The 20,545-nt window shown below is 43.3% G+C and overlaps 1 protein-coding gene across 1 annotated transcript in view; it reads left to right on the top strand.

The window, feature by feature from the left end:
* Positions 1-9,731: 9,731 nt before the first annotated feature.
* RMND5A (required for meiotic nuclear division 5 homolog A) overlaps positions 9,732-20,545 on the top strand; it is a 48,237-nt gene continuing 37,423 nt past the window's right edge. Inside the window, exon 1 of the mRNA XM_031441297.2 lies at positions 9,732-10,438. Within this exon, the coding sequence (XP_031297157.2) occupies positions 10,297-10,438 (142 nt within the window). The 5' untranslated portion in view covers positions 9,732-10,296. The remainder of the gene's footprint in view (positions 10,439-20,545) is intronic.

Below are 20,545 nucleotides of genomic sequence, written 5' to 3'. Positions count from 1 at the left end.
CATTAATGAAAACCAATTTATGACTTCTATGTAAATTAAATCTACTCCCCTACCTTTAAAAAGTTACATTTCATTTTGTCTTAAGCCAGTTATTTAACAAAAAGGTATTATATTAGCCTTATGAGTTTTAAATATTTATAACAGGGCAATAAGGAGACAAATGTCAAGAAAGGTAAGCTAATCTTAACCATCTGATTCACTTTCAAAAACAGACTGTTAAAAGAAATTCTAATTTTAAATAAGGAAAATAAATAGTCTTGCATACATTATATACTATATATCACCCTCATTAGAATATTATTTAATGGGAATCTGTGATAAGAATTTCAGATCACTTGGTTAAGACAAAAAAATCAAGTAGGTACTATGAATTAACCTCTTGTTGGAAGAACTACATAAAACGGTAGGCAAATCAGTTAGCTAAAATAAATAGATCCTCAAAAAAAGTTATTCTCTACTCAGAAGAGCACTGGAAATTATTACTGGATTGTTATAATTACAATTTACTGATGCTAACGTACTATCAGCTGTAAGGGCAAAAAAAAATTATACAGAGGTTCTCTGAGACCTGAGAATTATTTCAAGAGTTCCTCCAGAGGTAAAAGATTGAGAAACACTGTGCTAGTGAACCCTCGCGTGGCATCAAAAAATTGCATTATGCCTTCCCATCTCAATACAAAATATTATATAGGGTCTATCACTGAAAATTCTTTAAAAAAATAAGATTAATCATGTTCATGACATAGTGAGGCAAATACATTGTGACACATCATGATATACAGAAAGCAAATACACCGTGACATTTCACAATATACAGAAGGTATATCATGGGGTCAATTTATAAAGTTGTTAAAGAGAAAATCATCAGCCCAAAATGGCATCACTTTTGCTAAAGCCCATGACACCAAATCTAGATTTAATACCTGATCTAATTCTAGTTTCAACCTTCCCCAGGAATGTCATCTTAGTTGGCCAGTCTGGGATTTTCTGATCCGCACTAGCGAGGCAATCTGTCACATGGGCCCCCTCTCCCACCCACCAGGGGAAGAATGCGTGACAAAAGCCCCTGTTGTTCTCTTCCTTGCAGAAGAAGGTGGCCTGGTCTAAAACAACCCTTTCTCTTCTTTTGCTAATCCATCTTTCTGCCTATAAACTTCTTTTTTGTGCAACCCCTGGGAGTGCCTTTCTGTTTGCCAGATGGGATGCTGCTCATGGGATGCTGAATACAGCCAACCAGACCTTCAGATTTGCTCAGCTGAACTTGTTTCTTAGCTGAGGTATGGTGGGCACAAGACGACATCATACGTGCTGAGGACATGTGTTAAATACTCTTTTCAAATGTTCGTGATCAGTTCGCGTCAGTCTTCCTTACATTCTGATCTTTTTTTCTACTAGTAAACATTACCCTCTTCTGGAATTCTAGTAGGTTGTTATTCGTTTTTGAAAAGAGTAATGCCTGATTCTTGACCAGGGGCAAAAAGGCAGGAGCTCAGAATGAGCTGAGCAGAAAAAAAAAAAAAATCACCTCACTCGTTTCAACACACAAGGTGATTTAGAGGATTAATAATGGAGGCATTTGCCTCTTGCAGCAACAGAAGCTCGCTGCTTGCACACTTCCCATGTGCTTTCCACGGGAGAGTGTCCAACAGCATAGTCCCTTCCCTGCCCTTGGGACAATAAGGAAAATCTGTCTTAAGTTTGTAAAATACAAAACGATCATAGTTTTGTATTTTAAATGTGGCTTCAAATAACCTTGCATCAGGCCCATACAATCTATTGATCATTTGATAGGAAAAATGAAGAAGACAGAAAAGGGGGGATTAAACATAACTCATAGTTATATCACTAGAAAAAGTAACCTGGTAAACCTAAAAACAAAGAGAAGAAGCTGTAGATATAATAATTAGAGACATAAAGAGTGGTTGCCTTTCCCCTTCATTTTCATAATCATCCTCAAAAGGCCAGTTAAAAATATTTTCTTTGAGATAATTGTAGATTCACATGCAGTTCTTAAGAAATAATGCAGAGAGATCCTACACAGGGAAATTTCACAACCAGGATACTAACATTGGTACAATGCATCAAATTTATTTAGCTCTCGCCAGGCTTACAGCACTCGAGTGTGTGTGTGTGTGTGTGTGTGTGTGTGTGTGTGTTTGTGTGTGTACATGCGTATGTTCAAGCCCACTTCTATGCAATTTTATCACACAGGTAGAATTGTGTGGCCACCAGAATCAAGATACGGAAGAGTTCCATCACAAAGATCCCTCATGTTCCCAGGGAAAGCGGGGCAATGACTCCCACTGTCTTGTCTCTGAACGGGGATATAAACTCAGCTCCTTGCTCAATCTTCCAATACCACCCGCTGGGGGAACTGAAGCGCCACCTGCTTTTGCCAGGCAGGAGATGGAAAGTCAGCTCCCCACTCAGCCCTGCCAAAACCATCCTGCAGAGGAACTGGAGGGCTGCTTCCCATGTCCATGGATTAAGGGGGGTTGGGTGGAAGATTAAGTCCCTGCTCAGCTCTGCTGAAACCATGTGGTGGGGAGAGGGTGTAGTTTTTCTGGTTTTGGCTGGAGTAGGACGGAAATTGCCAATAATGTTTTCATTGTTAGCCCACCTTTTTTCCATCCTTTGGTTAGGAAAACCAGGTTTTTCCTGGAGCTTTTATTGGTGGTGGTGCTCGGTTGGAGGTTTTTTGCAGTGCCCTATTTGAGATATGAGAGGAAACCCGTGAATTTACCAGTATGTCATTTCTCAAGTCCCAAGATGTCGCCCAACTTCAACCTTTCAAAATAGTCCTACGTTTGTTTTCTTGTGCTATTTCCGGGGCTTTTTAGGAACAACCGAGAGGAATGGGATTACTGCGTGTTAGTGGAACTGGAAGTCTCCTCAAAAGATCATTTTTAAGCACTTGCTTAGTTTACTACCTGGAGTCTCCCCCAGGTTGTCAAAAGTCATGAATCTTGTACTTCAGCAATTTGCAATCTATACTCTGCCCTGAATAGATGTATAGTAAGTACACAAGCAGATATGATTCAAGTGCATCTATAGTAAGAGGAAATGATAGCACTCTAAATTTCTACAGGGCTTTAGGGTTTACAGAGTGCTTTCTCTCCCTTTATCTCTCTCTCTGTCTATATATATATATATATACTCTTATACATTTACTAATGTATACATTTACTATATAAGGTATATTTATATTACTTTATAAATAAATATACATAACTAAACAATGTTGCAAAGTAGGTGGAGTAGATATTACTTAAAAAAATAAATAAAGGCTGTTTGGTTAAGGTTCTTGCCTAAGGTTGAAAAGCTGGTAAACAGAAGTGTTACAATTTTTATAAATTTTAGCCCTGGGCTCCTATTACCTAACCACACTATCTAGGGTAAACGGTCTTTTGTTTTATTAGAAATCCCATGCTTAACAAGTAATCCTGGAGCGTAATTTTGCTTTTTTGAGGTACAGTGGCTTACGGGTTTTGGAGTCAGAATCAAACTCAGATTCCAGCTCCACTGTGTGTTAGTGGTGTGATTTTGGAAAAATCACTTAATCTCTGTGCCTCAGTTTCTTCATCCATAAAATGGGGATAAAAATATTTACTTCAAAAGATTGCTTTGGCTAATCATACATTTAAAGCAAAGTGCCTGGCAAATTGTTAAGCACTCAATAAATGGCAGCTATTATCAGTATTAGGATAAATAAACAAAGCCAAAGGGGGTAAAAAGCCCCACTACATTCCATAATGAGGAGGTAATGATTCAGACTCAAAACTTTCAAAAGCACAGAGGGTGCATCTCTCCATTCCTGTCAGGTTGTGTAGTACCTTGCATGTTGCTTAATAAACCCTGGCATCTCTGTAATTTTAGAACTGGAAGGAACTCGAAGGTTGAAGTTCATCTATTTCAAGCTTCTCATTTTACAGATAAGGAAACTGAGGCTGGGAGGGATTGAATGAATTATTTCAGGGTTACAGTGCTAGCACCCTTCCTGCTACATCTGCTAAACCACACAAAAGAGTGAGCAGGAAGCAAAGGATAGGAAGACACCCCAGATTCCAGAAAGAAAAGATTCAAACCAACAAAACGTGATGGAACAGGTCCAAAAGGTGTAAATACCCACTTACAGGCTGGGTGTCATATCCAAGGGCAATGCCTGCATATCATCCTCACAGAGCTCTTTAAGGAGGGGGGGGTGCCTAAACCAGTAGGCAACCAATCAGAAGTGCCCTGGGCTCTAGAGGGGGGAAAGGCTACACTGGGAAGGGCTTTGCTGGTGAGAGAGGCATCTACCAACATGAGTGGTGCTGAGAGGTGGTGGTGGGGATGCAGACGGAAGGGCATTACTATCAACACTGCCTGTCCACTCCCAGCAGTGGGTCCCAAAGGAAGGCGCGTATCATCCAGCCAGCAAGCCGGCATGTCAGTGGCAATACGCCCCAAACCACCCAGGAGATGTAAAAGAAGTGAAAAACATTCAGATCATCATTTTTTGCTAGTAGTTAAGCTTTCACCCATTTGTTAAATTAGTATTAATAGCAATTTCCAGAAATGACTCATGGAGGTTTTTTTTGGCTTGAAAACAATGAAAATTGATTTTTAAAGAAATGATGAAAAGGAGTATTATTTTTCATAATTCACTATTTCATAATAACACATTTTGTCAGTTTACCCTTACTTTTCTATTGGCCATCAGCTAGAGTGGTCAGTCTCTTTCAGAAGGTCTTTTTTTTTTTTTTTTTTTACAATTTTAATTATAAACATAGTCTTTCTTACCCGTATCTGAAAGTGTGTTTTGCATAAAAGTGTATCTTTACAGTAGTTTTTTAAAAATAGATTCTCATATCTGAAAGATGAAATTTTGACTTTTCCTATTTTTCCTCAGTCTAGTTTCAAGCTTCTAAGAGTAAGTTAAAATGAAAAGAATACATACGAGATATACTGAATAAGGCTGAGTGCTAAGCTACAATTATATATAACAGCTATTAAACATTTCAAAAATATGTCACAAGCAGTTCTAAAATCTCTGTTGTTGTTAGAGAAATGTTTTTAAGTAGACAACAGAAGCAGCTTACAAAATAGTTGTGTGTAGTGAGAGCCATTCTTTATAAAACTGCACATATAGGTCTGTGTGTATACACAGGAAAAACTGCAAATTCACCTCGACTGTTAAAACTGATATTTTTTTTTCTGGGTCTTGGGGTTTCATGGGATGATTACTTCTGTTTATCTATTTGAATTCTCTAATTTTCTGACAATGAATAGATATTTTGGTCATAAGACAAAAGGGTCTTTTTTTTTCCCTTCTCTTTCTTTGGTTGTTTTCTTAAATGCTACAGAGGATGGGGTCAGGGGTGGGAAGGGATTTCAAAATGTAGAATAGATAAACAAGATTATACTTTACAGCACAGGGAAATACAGACAAGATCTTATGGTAGCTCACAGAGAAAAAAATGTGACAATGAATATATATATATGTTCATGTATAACTGAAAAACTGTGCTCTACACTGGAATTTGACACAACATTGTAAAATGATTACAACTCAATAAAAAATGTTTTAAAAAAATGCTACAGAGGATGGAATTTGGAGTGGAGGGGAGGACCAGAGCAAAGTCCAGAATGATTGCAAAAGAAAAGTTCTTCTGATTGAACAGAATATGGGGGCAGGAGTCCATCTGTTACTGGAGTGGAGTTTTTGTTGGTTGGTGTTTGCATGTGAGTGAATTCTTTTTTGTTGTGTGGTAAAAATACAACCATAGAAAAATAATTTGCAGTTGTTCTGAAAATGGCATTTCCCTCTGTTGCTTCCAGAGACCCTCCTCTGAGAAACCAAGGTTTAGGCTTAAAGCAATTGTGCACTGGGTAGGAAGGGCCAACATAAAGGAGGGAGCACAAAGATCTCGGCCCTTACAAGAACTATTTCTCTCTCCTCGGTTAAATTTGAGGCCTCTTCTCTGCTTGTTTTATTCTCTTTCCTTTAACAATACCTAAAGCACTTATTCTATGCTGATTAAATTATGGGAAAGGACAGAAAAGTCACCTCTGATGTAGGAGCTAACAATCTAGGTGAGCAAACCAGGTACATATGGGAAAAGTTAACTAAAAAACACGGAGGCAGAATGCACTTAAGCATTCAATGACTTACACAGAGAAGTCCTACAGCAGTTAAAGGAGTGGCTGGTAACTTTAGTATAAGGTCAAGGTCTAGATCAGTAACATTCCTTTACCTTGACTCTGGCAATCTTGATTATGATATGTCTTGGTGTGGGTCTGTTTGGGTTCTTCCTGTTTGGGACTCTCTGAGCTTCCTGTACTTGGATATCTGATTCCTTCTCTAAGTTTGTGAAGTTTTCAGTCATGATTTCTTCCAATACCTTTTCAGTCCCCTTTGATCTTTCTTCCCCTAGATCAGTAACATTCAATTGAACTTCCTACAAAAATGAAAATGTTTGATGAACACAGTAGCTGCTAGCCACGTGCAGCTACTGACTAGCTGAAATGTGGTTAGTACAATTGAGAAAGTGAATTTCAAAGTTTTTAAATTCAAATTTTAATTTTAATAGCTACATATGGCTGGTCACTACCATACTGAAAAGTGGTAGGCTGAGATCTAGAACGTAACAATAGTTAAAGGTATCAATAGTAATAGGACTCGTCCTGTTACTTGAAGAAAGGAGAGGATCTGAGTAGCTGAGAACACAGAAAACCATTCTAGGATAAGAAAAAGCACGAGTAAGCTGTGTTCAGTTCACTTTGAAAGTGTGAAAGTGCCCGGTGATCGGTTAGGGTATTGTGATGGGTTGCTACACTGGGCAGACTGTGTAGCTGAGAATTAGGATTTGAAACTGTAGGTAATAGGGAGTCTTGATTATTTCTGACCGGTGGATAATGACAGTTCTTACCATGTGCTGGGCATTGTATCGAGTGCCTTACATGGATTGTTTGATTTAATTATTATAACGACATTTTGAGAGAATGAAGATTCACTTGGTGGCACTGCAGAGGTAAGAGATAAAGGCAGGTAAGAGAAGCAATTATAACCCTGGAAACATATCAAAAGTACTAACGAATGTGAGGGATGGTAGAAGCTAAAAAGCCTTATTTAGGACATTAGGAAATTAGACTCAATAGAACTTTATGTCTGACAACATGTAAAGGGTGAATGGAAAGGGGAGCAACACAATCTGTATCCCTAGAGATACTGATGAGGACAAACTCCCGGAAAGCACCAATAATTCTGGGGGGAAATGAAGGCAGTTGCCTTAGCAAAGGGATTTTGAAAAGGATGTAGTTGGCAATGGAAACAGGTCAGTGGAGTTTAGAAATCTGATGGAGAAAAGGTTTTCAAGAATCCTACAGGTAAGTTAAAGATGAGGATGGAGGAGTGGCAGAGGAACATGGGAGAATTAAGGTAATGCTGACAAATACTGAGGAATCAACAGGAGGACAGTCGGTTTTGGAAAGGAAATATGAATTCTGCTTCTGACATGTTGAATGGAGGTAATATCTCCTCTGGATGACGATGCCTTGCTAGTTGGGAGGGAATGTGAAACTAGCTTATAAGACAGATCAGGGCTGGAGAGGGGCAATTGTAATGTGTCCTCCCAGGACAGCAGGTAAAGAGGAGAGAAGGTTAAGGATAGAACCTGGGGTGAATGCCCATCCACATAGGTGGCTAAATCAGGAAGAATAGCCAGCAAGGAAGAAGGGGTGACTGAACCACAGCATGGCGATGTTCTGGAGGTCAAGGAAGGATGTTAAAGGTGACGCTGAGTCAAAACATCTATGTGCTGTAGTAAGGTCAAAGAAAAAAAGACCGAGAAAAGGGTGATTGAGTTTATCAAGGACATCCCTGGAGAAACAGGAGGAACAAATGTAGAAGATTTGTTTGGGCAGTTTGGCCATGAAAGGACTCAGAGGAAAGGGAAACAGCTTGAGAAGGATTAACTGGTTCCTCCCATATCCCCAGGTTAGCTGGCAGCTGAGGAAGGGAGAAGGGACTCTTCCTTTGGGTACTTGACAACAGTTCACAAAATGGATGGTACAGAGGCACATACTTTGAAAAGAGTGGCAGAGGGTGCCGGAGTTGGATGTTTTTTTTACCTTCTCAGCGAAGCAGGAATCAGGGCCATCTGCCAAGGAAGAGAGGAGAAAGGAAAACGGGTTACGTGGGGAAGAGAAAGGAGATACTAAACAGCAACAGTGGGGGCCGCCCTTGAGAATCACCAAGAAATAAAGGATTGGGTGCTAGACCAACACGATTCCATGACTTTGAGTTGCCATCTCGGATTTACTCCTGGGAACTGACAACAACAGTAACCACCACCATTTATCACGTGGTTATCATGTGCTTCTGGGTGCTTACATAAATTATTTCATTTAATTTTCCTAACAATGCCGTGAAATATTATGAATTCTAGTTATTTTTAAATTATAAAATGGGAAATGGAGGCTTAGAAAGACTTTACCATAATTACAAAAAAAAAAAAAAATCCGTACTATATTGCCAAGCAGTTTTCGGCACAGAAACGACACACAAGGGGGCCGACTTTGTGGAATTTTACTGAAGAGGTTTAGAGATGTGCGGACAGAAAAGTAAACGAATAACTGAATCAGATCATTTCAGATTTTAATAAGTGGTGCTAAAATAATAAAATTGGTGACATAACGGGTATTATAATAAATACAATCTAGCAATGGAGAAGGAAGTGCGGGAAGGTACGTACTTCAGTGTGGTCAGGAGAGGACCCTCTGAGGGACAAACCAGCTGAGAATTTAGGATGAGAAGCTGCAAGAGTTTTCCAGGCCAAGGAAAGGGTAAGCGCAGAGGCCCTCAGGCCAGAGCCAGCCTGGCTGCTTGGAGGAACGCTAAAGTCCGTGCAGCTGTAGCTTAGTGAGCAAGTAGTCACAGGCCAAGGTTGGAGGCGCCATGGCAAGTCAGGGGAAGGATCTACGCAAAGTGGGAGGTAACCCCATCGGATTCAGTGGAATAAGGCTCAGAGGCCTGGCTGTCCGGCTCTCCGACGCGAGTTTCCATTCTGCGAAGCTGCCCGCACGTGACACGGAGTGAGGCAAACCGTCAGGAGAGGCTCCAGGCCCAGGGGCCAAAGGGCCGAGGCCCGCGGGGGTGGGGCTGGGCAGTGAGGCGTGTGACCTCCTGGTGTCGCAAAAGTCGAGCAGGCAGCACTGCGGGCCTCGCGCGCCCAGCGAGCAGCCCCCTCTCCCGCCCCAGCACCACCCCCGCCTCTCATTCTCGTTAGCGACCCCCGCCCCGCCTGGCTGGATTTTCTCTCCGGGGCGGCGAGTCCGTCTTCCAAAACTTCGGAATGGCCGTACCCCGAGGAGTGATGGGGAGATGAAATAACTCAGGGCGAGAGTGAAGTCCTATGGGAAATAGGCCTTCTTATTTCTGCCTCATTTTCCCTCCCGGCTTTCCAGAAACGACTAGCTTCCCGGGCGGCTCTCCAAGCCACCCCCTCCAACAGCGAGACTATTGGTTTGGCCCCTAGTCCCGGATTGGCTGAAGGTTTACGCCTCGGCCAGGGATTGGAGGGCGTTGGTTCCTTACGTATTCCCGGCGCCCATTGGTTCGTTTTCCCCATTTCTGGGCGGAGTGGTTAGGGACGGTTTCCACCCTCTTGTTTACGGCGCGCGCAGTTGTAGCGCTCTCGGCGCGCTGGGGCTGTCTCCAAAGTTCCTTATTTAGCTCCTCGGACCAATTGGGTCTTTGCTCCACCCTCGCCTTCTCCCGAGCACACCTTCCGCGTGGTACGGCCCACACCTTTAGAGCGGCGACGGGAGCAGACGCTGATCGCGTTCCTCCGCCCGCGCTCGCCAGGCTGCCCCCCTTTCGAGGGCGCGCTTGGTACGGCCCGCGCCGCCTCCTTCCCTCGCTGGGGTGGCTGCCCCCCCTTCGGGTCGGCGGCGCTTGGTGCCGCCCGGGAGAACCAGGTCATCGGTCGGCTCCCGTGAAAACAAAAACAATCGGTGGCGCCGCGGCAGGCAGCCGAACGCGGCGAGCGGGGAACGGAGAGTGGGGGCGCGGGGCCGGGGGGGGGCGAACAAGCGAACGGGAGCGGCGGCGACGCGCCGGGAGCCGGGGCGCCATGGGGCAGGCGGGCGCGGGCTGCGCGGGGCTCCCCCGGCGCCGGGGCTAGCGCGTCCGCCGCCTCAGCCGCCCGCGCCGCCCGCCTGGGGGACGAGGAGCAGGACGCGGCCTCGGCCGGGCCCGGGCTGAACGGCTGCGGACACCCGGGCGCCGGGGAGCCGAGCGCCGCCGCCTCCGGGATGGATCAGTGCGTGACGGTGGAGCGCGAGCTGGAGAAGGTGCTGCACAAGTTCTCGGGCTACGGGCAGCTGTGCGAGCGCGGCCTGGAGGAGCTCATCGACTACACGGGCGGCCTCAAGCACGAGATCCTGCAGAGCCACGGTAGGGCGGCCCGGGTGGGCGCGCGGGGCCGGGCCCATCCGCCCGCGCCCCGCAGGCCCCGGCGGGCTGGGAGGGGTGCCCCCCGGGGGTCCCGGCTCCACTTCCCCCGCGGCGCGGAGACCCCCGGGCCCCTGTGATTTTTCCTCGCCCTCTCCCCGGGTTTGTCTCGAACCTGCCCCGGCCTCCTTAACTAAGAGTGAACGCAAACCCACCCGGAAACCGAGAAACCCATTACCGGAGCCCGAGCTCCAGCCTGGGTTAATCGGGGGTGGGGGCCGGTCCATCGCACCTGCAAACTGCCGCCCTCCCGGGGCGGGCGCCCCCATCAATTGCCTTGGGCCCAAGGGCCTGAGTGATAAGAGGATCAGTGCAGGAAGCCCCCTTCTCCTCCCCAGCCCCAAACACTTAGCCCGGGGACTTTGCTCGTCGTCTTCTTTCTTCTTCTTTTTTTTTTTTGGGCAAGTCGAGTGTTATTCTTAGCTGTGGGTTAACAAAACAGCCGCTCCTGCAACTCCATAATTTGACTCAGTGTGGAAGCAGCTTTTCTTCAATTCCGCAGCGGCACTGACATAATTCCTAGGAAACTAGCTGAATCAAATTGTTCAGCTCTCCTAGTGTAGCCTGTGATGAGACGAAAGCGGCTCTCCAGAAACACACTGTGGCACAAGTTGTTAGTTAGTTATGTTTCCTGGTCAAGTTTTTACTCGTTTTCCTTTCAGAAAACATGTTTTCCTATAGAAGGTGTTTCTCCTGTATTATTATTGCCCTTGGCCCTGGGGGCAGATACTTTGCCACAGTTAATTTGTGGAAGCTGGTTGGGAAGGGTTTTTGGTTTGGTCTTTTAAAATAACATTAAAGGACTGGTATCCTTAGATTAAAATGTCTACGATGGTGATTCCTTATGAGCAAGAAGTAAAAGACTTTATTTAATGGATTCATTGGAGAGGTTGGAGGGGGCCGTCTCAACCCGAAGGCTCATCGGAAATTTATGAAAAGGAAGGTTTGGTAGCTAGGGTGACAAGTAGGTACTGTGGCAGGTGAGATGGAGGACAGTGGCACTATCTGAGCTTCCCTCCTCCTCTCCTTCCTTCTTGGACACCTTCCTTTCCAAGACTGCTTTGAGTTGAGACTTCGTGCTGGTCCATGGGGAGAGGGAGCCTTAGAACATCTCATCCTGGACATGATGGTCACTTTGGAACTCTAGGGAAGAAGCAAACCAGAGACTGTCGTAGGGAGAGGACTGGAATATGAATATGGAAAAATGAGCAGCCCTAGCTGGCTGCCAGTGAAGAGGCAGTAGAGGAAGAGTGGGCTGGGACTCCTGGGAAGGTGCTGGTGAACTTGGTTGGCTTTGGACAAGTGAGAAGCTGAAGGGCTAATGATGATGAAACCAAGAGCTTAATGTTACTTGTGGCTGGAGATGCATAGATGAAGTCTGGGAGGAAAGTAAGGTCTGAGCTGGTTTCCTGGTGTCATTTCTACAGAGGAGACTGAAGAAGATCACTTAGGCTGCAGGGAGGAAAGCCTGTAGGGTCTAACCACAGCCTTGAACTCCCCCTGGAGAGTTGGGGGGCCAGGAGGAGCCAGCAGAAACAGGAAGGATGGGCGTAGAAAAAGAGGTTGGTCAACTGGTATTTGGCTTTTGGGAGGCAGTGACCTTCTTTACTTGCATAGAATTGTTAAAATAAACTAGACGACTGGGAGTTAAAAATAGGCAGATTGAGGTGTAAGGCGCTGCGTGAGTCCAGGGCCTGAAGGCGTGCCTCCTCCCCTCTCAGCTGGAGAGGAAATCTTGGACTTGTTAAAGCCTGAAAGGAGGGGAATGAGTGAAGGCTGTAGACTTGGAGAGGTGGAAGAGCATTTCCTTCTTAGGGACCTGGTCAGGGACTGAGCGGGTCGGATAGGCAGAGCTTGAGAGAGAGAGCGAAGATGGAAAGTCAGATCCCTTTCTTCGGTGGGAGGGAGGCCATGTTCATTGAAGGGGGATGTGATTGTGAGCCATGTTTTAAGGGATTGGGGGCCCATCCAGGATGGACTTAAAATACTTTAGAGAAATTGCCGAAGTAGGAATTTGTTTTCAACCTCTTTGCTTGGTATCAGGGAACTTTCCGAGGAACTTATGGTCTGAGGGCTGTTTGCCATCATGTGGTGAATTGGCAAACGTTCTCTTTTCAGCCTATTTTTTTTAACCTTCTTGTCTACCTAATTGCAGTCATATATTGGTATCTTTTTGATTTTCTTTAATTCTTTAATAATAGGATTAAGTGACAAAAGACAACTATAAAACTTCAAAGAAAAATGCCGTAAGTGCCAGCTCTAGTTTCCAAAATAAAATCACCTTCTGGTGTTCTTCTGTATGAAGACAGACATCATGTTTGGTTTCTGGGTTATGGTATTTTTCAAAGCAGATAATTCATTAAGTTCTCTGCAGGCAATGAGGGTATTACATTGACTCTTAAATATACTCTTCTCAAAGTTATATGTACTGACATCTGAATTTGGGACTCCATATTGAAGTTTAAAGGGAAGTTTTCAGGGCTGTGAGGGTACCTCACTGGACAAGTGACTTGGTGGGCTCCTGTGACTTGGAGGAGGGGCTCCAGTTGGGATGCTCTTCCAGGGCTTTGGATTTCGTTCTCTGGGCTTATTTGTGGTGCTATTGTTGTAAGAATGTGATATGAATAAAGTAGAATCTCGGGGACTCTACAGATCCCCCAACATTGCACCGTACTGATGGTGAATGAATGACTGGTGCAGAAGTGTCCTTTAGCGAGGGTCAGGGGAGCAGTTCAGTTTGGAAGGTTGAATTACGTTTTCTTACGTTTCAATTTATTTTTTCTAAAGTTGTGAGCAGATAGCTCTACGAAATGAGGATGGTTAGGGCGGTTTGAGGTGGAAACTGTACGTCAGTGGAGTGTGTTAGCCCACTGACAGCCCTGGTCCACCCTCACCACCCTTACTCCAGATCGCGAACACCACCCAGAGGGGGCTTGCCTGGAAATGAGCCCCCAGATCTCTCTCATCTGCTCTCATCTTGCCTCCATATGGCCTAAAATTCTTTCATATAAACTTTCTCTAATTAACCATTTCTTTTAAAATAATGAATTCCTTAATTCAGACACTCTTTGGGAGGATGAGGGTGATGTGGGATGATCACTCACACCCAATGAATTAGTTTTTGCTCTGCTGTTTAATCCATCAAGTCCAGCCTTCGAAAAGGAAAAAAAAAAATTTTTTTTTAAAGGGAGTGTCAGGTCTGTGGCAGAGGAATAATTTCATAGTGTAAGGCTCTGAGAGATAAGTATAGGCTTTGACTGGGTGTCATAGCCAGTCTGGGGGGTTTTGGTGCTTCAGGGACAACAGTGATAACAGAAGTTCCAAGAGGCAGTAAAGAATTAGGAGAATACTAAAAAGGCGTTCTGCTGAAGCCCGGTCTCCTTCTCTTCCTGGAGACTGACTGACTGTAGAGGCTTTTCTTCATGGCCTTGGAACTGCCGTGGAGACCTTAGGGTGGTAGCTTGGAGGATGGGGCTGATCCAGAGCCGTCAGAGTGAGGATTCCACGGTCAAACGGATTAGAGGTAACTGGTCATGGTAAATGGCTGGTTGTCAGAAGTTCATGGATTGTACTGAGCTCTGATTCTTATCCGTAATTATTTTGTTGAAACTTTAGGTTCTCTTTATTTCCCCAGCTCTGAGGGAAGAGGAGGGCACTGTTACGTTATAACTAAAATATTATTTCATATACAGCTAAAGTCACCATTCACATGGATGGTATGGGAGCCACACTTTGGACAGCCCCTGATTAACAGATAAATAGTTTGGATACATTTTGGTGATTTGACTTGTGATCGTTTATTAGCCCTTTTTGGGCAAGGATATTTATGTTTTGCTTCTCAGTAGCACTTACGTGGTGGAAAGGAGATCATAGAATTATATATCATGTATTGCTGATATTATAAATTCACATTTGGTAATAGAAAATTAGGCTGAAAGAACTGGGTAACAGTTTTATGACAGGTATATAGTGTACTTGGGGAAATTACAATCTTCATAAGAGTAAAGGGTATACAGTATTTTACAGAATTATTATTTTTAGGCTGTTATTAAAGGGAGTTTTAATATAGTTTCTGAAAATGATTCTCACGGAATTTTCTGAATTTACAATTGTATTGATTTTGACTAGACAGTACATTTAAATGGTGTAAATTCAAATGATAGAAAGGATACCCAGTAAAAACTCTCCCTCTCAGTCTTTCTTATTCCTGAACCACCAAGTTACCCACCTCACAGCCAAAGATGCTAGTTTCCAGAAAGAAATAAGAGAATTCAGGGAAGTGATATTTTATCACTGTTTATTTTTTCTCTGAAGCATTGGACATGTCCTTGTTGTGATTTAGGCTTAGTATCATCTCAGTTTGCAGGATAGTAAAGACAGCTTCATTCGTGGGCATGATCCATACATATCATCTAAAAGTGTGTGTGTGTGTGTGTGTGTGTGTGGTGTCTGACTCCTAGTAGTAAAACTCATTTAAACCATGATCCTCTACCTTGATTTCTCTCTTGGTGAATCAAAGAGATTTAGTTACTATTTGCAGAATTGCTTCCTTTTTTGTTGTCGTTAAATTTGAGGGTGACAAATGAGAAGTAGGTAATTAAACATGAAAGAAAAAACAAATTAGATGGTCATGTTTTTAACTAATTTCTGTGATACTGTCATCAGTAGACAAAAACCAGGGTCCGGGTTTGCATGTTTGATATAACTTTCCATTCTAGAATTTGGGTTGTAAATACTAAATACATATTGAAAAGTATGTTTATTTATGTACGTAAATTCTCTGTGCTTTTCAGAGCCTACCAGTGCTGAATGCATTGTGTTGAATGAATGTAAAGGGATCAGGGTTTGGTGGCCTAGTGGCTTGTTTACTAATTCAGTCTTGTTCTTTGATGTTCAGGGAGTAGGCTGCATAGCCTGGCCTCCCATTTGTTAACCATACTTTTGCTAATTATTACTATCCAGACACTCTTGAGAGAAGAATGATTTTAAAGTTTTGAATTGAATAAAATTTGATATCTACGTTTAACATCTCATCTGGAAGGTAGCAGACAAGTAGGTCAGAAAAGTTTGAGTGAATTAACATCAGCCATTGCTCAAGTTCTCTAGAATAGACCAGTCAGCAAGCTGCTTGGGCTATTTTATAGGTGATGAGAATAATGATAGGTTAGTGTTGGTGTTTCCAGTTGGGTTTAGAAGCAGGTTTAACTTTGCCAGCCAATTCTTCCCAGGCTCATTTAGGAGATAATTCTTTGTTATTTGGCACCTTATTCATTCAGACTAGTATATTACTCAGGATCCTTTTGGTTGCAGGTGGCAGAATAGTTTTAATTAAAATGGAATTTGTTGACTCATAACTAAATAGGCCGAGGTTAGGCCAGCTGGTTCCGGGGACGCAGGGTGTCATGAGGACTGGTTTTGTTCTCTTCCTCTCTCAGCTGTGCTTTCCGTGGTTGGCTTCATTCTCAGCAGAGCTTTTTCCACATGGAGGTAAAGACAGCCAGCGGACTCATGTCATCCTTACAATGCTTGTGACCCCAGACACTGAAACATGCCTGTTTTCTGTGTTTCCATCAAAATTACTGGGGAATATCTTAATTGTCTTGGTTTGAGTCGTAAGCCTCTCCCTGAATCAGTAACTGGGGCCGGGGCATGGAGTCCATTGAGCCACCTTGGGCTGTGCTTACCCAGGGTCAGGGCCACTGTTGCTCAGATAGAGGAGAGAGTTCTAGAAAGGAAGGCTTGTAACTGACAGAAGTGCTAGGTGTCTATTGTAGTTGAGCAGCTGCAAGTTACATCAGTAGCACTGTTCTTTGAGATGTTTTCTTGACGAGCCCAACCTTCATTTCCCAGCTTTTGCCTTAGCTCCTAAATGCAATGTTCATATAATTGAAATACTGAGTTGTTAGTACGACTTTGTAGGCTGGAAAATACAACTCGGTTCATGTTGCCTTTGGGAACTTGCTTGAAATTGCTTTAATGCTTGGTGTAATAAAATCATTTTCCTAAGTTTTTTTGTCTCTTAAGTAGTTTCTAACTCTGGATAATAATATCAGTAAGGGAGAAGCTTGCCGACACTTCTGTGATACTGTCATTCTAGAGTTGATAGAGAAGTTTCCATTGTTTTCATGTCTTAGTCTCTTAGTAGTTAGAACAGTAAAAATGGTGTTTTATGCAAACTACTGTTCACTTGGGATATTAAAAAATTGGGCCCTGCTTCTTCATCTGTAAAATCTTTGAAATTGACCCCAAATGCAGTTGAGGGGAGAATGGTGGGGAGCCCTGGCCCTGAGCTGTGTGCTGAGCCCCATGGTAACCATGGAACTCGCAGAAGTTGCCAGATCCCAGGGAGGTGATGCTCTCCACTGGGCATTTCTTTGAATCTTAAGAGTCTACAGAAGAGTGGCAGAAACTTCTGGCCTTCCTCTTACATTACTTGATAGTCTAACGCCTCAGAGAACAGACTGGAATCTGGCAGAACTTGAACTTTTACGAATATGCTTTCACCCTATTTGGGTTTCATGATTATATGGCTGAGCTCAGAATGGTTCTTTGGGAACCTTGTCCGGGGAGTCCTCAAGGCTCATGTTGCCATGTCTTTCTCCACTTATCACGTGTGTTACCTTTGACGAGTTTTCTGTATCTGGAATCCATGTAGGTTTAAAGCTTATTTGCTCTATGAAGGCATTTGGGAGGAGATAAGAAGAGGCTTCTTTAAAAAGAAACACTGTATGCGTGGCCTCAGGACTCCAGGAGCGTGGGGGCTCGTTGAGGAGATTAAGAAGATGAGTCTGCTCTGGTGGAGAACAGAGTTTTGTCCAGTAGCTCAGGAGATCTGGATCTGAGTCCTTGTTCTGTGGTGTAACTGGTTCCACAATCTTGCTTAGCCTCTCTCCTCTTCAGTAAACTGATAACTTACACCATGGAGTTACGGGAATTAAACAGGTAATATGAACTGGCTTTGAAATCTGTAAAACAAGACATACTCGCTCTCTTTAAGGTCTGTACCTTTAAGCAGTGTTAAGCAGTGTTTCAACTGAGACACTTTGACTATTTAGATATCTTTATTACTGGTATATATTTACCACCATTCTGTGCCCAGTGGGCTGCTTAACACCCTAAGGAATATTCAAAAAGTATGAGAGACAGAGTCTTCAAGGAGCTTTATTTGGATAATGAGGCCAGACTTTTGCATTTGAGAGGGGAAGAAGCCATGGGACAGTACACAGTATGATGCAGAACATGCTTCTGCTTGGTATAAATGCTAGCCATTCAGAGGAATGGGGAGGGAAGGCGCCTTTAGAAAGAGCTACCCGGACGCGGGGCGTTTCAGTGGACCCTTAGAGCACTCGATCAGTAGTTGGTAATCACTGCTGATGCGTGGAACTGGGCTGGAGCTTGTGGGAGTCACAGAGGACAAGCAGCCGTTCTTGTGCTCTAAGAATTTTCTGTCTGGTTAGGGAGGCGAGCCTGGTTTGTTTTTAACAATGCAAGGTTACATGTATAGGCTGTTTGGATGGTACCGACAGGAAGGGTGGCATTTGAGACAGGGAGAGACCCTTCCAGGCTGTGGGAGGTTTCAGTAATGTGGAGAGTGGGAAGATTGGATGGGGCGCCAGGAGAGGAGTTGGCGAGAACAAAGGTGCAGAGGAGTGAGGGTACAAGAGCCGTCCTGGGAACAGTGAAGCACCCAAGTGGGGAGAAGCGGGATCAGAGAATTAAAATTGGAATCAGGTTTCACAGAGTCATGGCTCTCAGGGAAGGTGGCAGACTGGGGAGACACTGAGTGATTGGGGGGAGCATTGCACAGACAAGGGACAGGGACGTGATCTGAGACCAGTTAGCATTTAGGTTATTGGAGTTGGGAGTGAGGTTTGACTAGAGGCAGGAAGACGAGTTACGGTTCAGTGTCAGCCTAGATCTGATGACACTTGGGGCCTGTTTTGGGGTCTTGGTGGTAGAGGTATAAAGAGACCCATGCCTGGGGTCTCCCTAGGGAAGGATTCCCAGGACTTGGTGTAGACTGGGAGAGAGAGGCTGGAAAAATCAAAGGTTAATGTAAGGTTTTGAGCATGAGTAACCGGTTGACAATTATAGAGCCAGGAAAAAATAGGAAGTTTAGGAGAGGGGAAGGTAGAAAATCGAGTTTGATTTTTAAATATGAAACCCACATTGGAATGCTAAAAGAAACTCTATCTGATTCATCCATTCATTTCAGAGATAAATAAAGAGATGGCAAGAGATTGATTCTCTGTATTTCGAATTTGAAGGCAGTGAACAGACTCTAAAGTTCCACTGTCAGCAGGCATTTAAAAATTTGTGCCCGCATCCGCCTCCTCTTCACTCGCCAGGTCTTAGCTCACAGCTCACAGTCTCCTTTAGAGCTTCCCCTTTCTTCCCTGGGCGAGTCATTTTGGTCTGGCGCTCAGTTCCAGGAGCACTGTTAGTCTGCACTGTGTCACTTAGGTCCTAAAGGTAGACTTTGTGCTTTTGTTTTCTCTTGTGCTCAGTTTTTAGGCTGTGATTTAGGGCAGCGTGGATCAGAACACCTATCTGTAAACTGACCATTCTGTTCAGAAAGGTCAGGCGTTGATCAGCAAATACTATCCTTTACTTTGTACATATGTACAAATTCCAGGTTTTCTGTTTTTATGTCTTGTAAGCACATTCATGTTCACCTAGTCAATGACTTCTTCAGAATCAATTTTAGACTCTTATCCTTCTTCTTTTATTCCCATCCTAAATTTCTTAATCTGTCTAGAACACTTAATCTGTACCCTGAACACGGCTGACACAAGGCATTGAGCACTCCATAAATGTTAATTGAATCTTTTCTCTTTCAGTTTTATTAGGTAGAATTATTTGTTTGACTGCACATATGCAATATATTACATGTAAATACATATACACAGTATACTGTGCATATTTTTAAAATTTACATATATGTATTGTTCATTGTTTCTGAGAATGTTTAGAGCTTTAGCTTAAATCTTAATGTCGTAATTTTTCCCTCCTTTTTGACCTTAGTTTTTGGTTTTTTTTCCCGTTTTGTCTTTGGTTTCATTTTGTTTATATTATGGTATTAAGATTTTTTAAAAATAAGAGTGGGCTAGTATAGAATTTTTTCCTTCTATAACCTTCTTTTAACTTTTTTCTATCTTAATTATTTTTAAAGAAACTAATCTAGAATTCTGGAGTATAGCTCTGTGAGGTCTGAGTTTTCATTTAGGTACATTTGGGATTATGTGTACTAAATGAATTTCTTTCTGTTTATCTATATTAAAACTTGGGTGCCTTTCTGCCTTCCACTTAGTTCCCAATTTAAGATCTCTGTCCATTTTGTGAAAGTGGAGTTAACTTTTAATAACTCAGAACTGCTCAAATGTAATATTTATAAACTTAGCTCAAGACGCAATCCTGTGAGCTCTTATTTAAGTCTTTACAAGTTTAAGGGTTTTTTTTTGGGGGGGAGGGGTGTTTGTATTTGAAAAAGAGAAGGAACTTGTAACTGGGGATCTCTTTTGTGAATGTGTTTTATTTGAAACCTTGTGTATGTGTATTGACTGATGCACTTATTTGGTGTTTGGAAAATTTAGGCTGTGATGCTGTTGCGTAGCACACCTAAACCATCCTGTGAGAGCAGGCGATCAGCGAGGATGTGGGTTCCCAGCGTTGGTGGCGCCAGAGTCTCCAGTGCTGGGCTTGAAATTGAGAATTTGTAATACACAATCTGTTATTTTTCTATTCACTCAGTAGATAGTTATTGAACACCTAATATGTGCCAGCTGCCATGCTAAATAAACGGTGGAGGTGAAAGGATCATATTTCCTATCTTCAAGTAAATTCACGAGGGGATAGACAGATATTTACAATGCAGTGTGAAACCCCGATGGAGAAGTACAGGAAGCTATGCAAATAAACATTTTTCTGGTTTACTGTTTCTGTGAAACTAATGGACGTAAACCCTGAAATGGCTGGGCAGTGAAGCTGAGGGCAGATTTTGAAGTCTTAGCTGGGCTCTGTGGAAACAGTTTAGGAGTTAACTCCAGCAGG

Source organism: Camelus dromedarius, chromosome 33 (genome assembly GCF_036321535.1).
Source record: "Camelus dromedarius isolate mCamDro1 chromosome 33, mCamDro1.pat, whole genome shotgun sequence".
Lineage (NCBI taxonomy): Eukaryota > Metazoa > Chordata > Mammalia > Artiodactyla > Camelidae > Camelus > Camelus dromedarius.
Note: the sequence above shows the minus strand (reverse complement) of the source record. Positions and strands in the feature narration are given on the sequence as shown.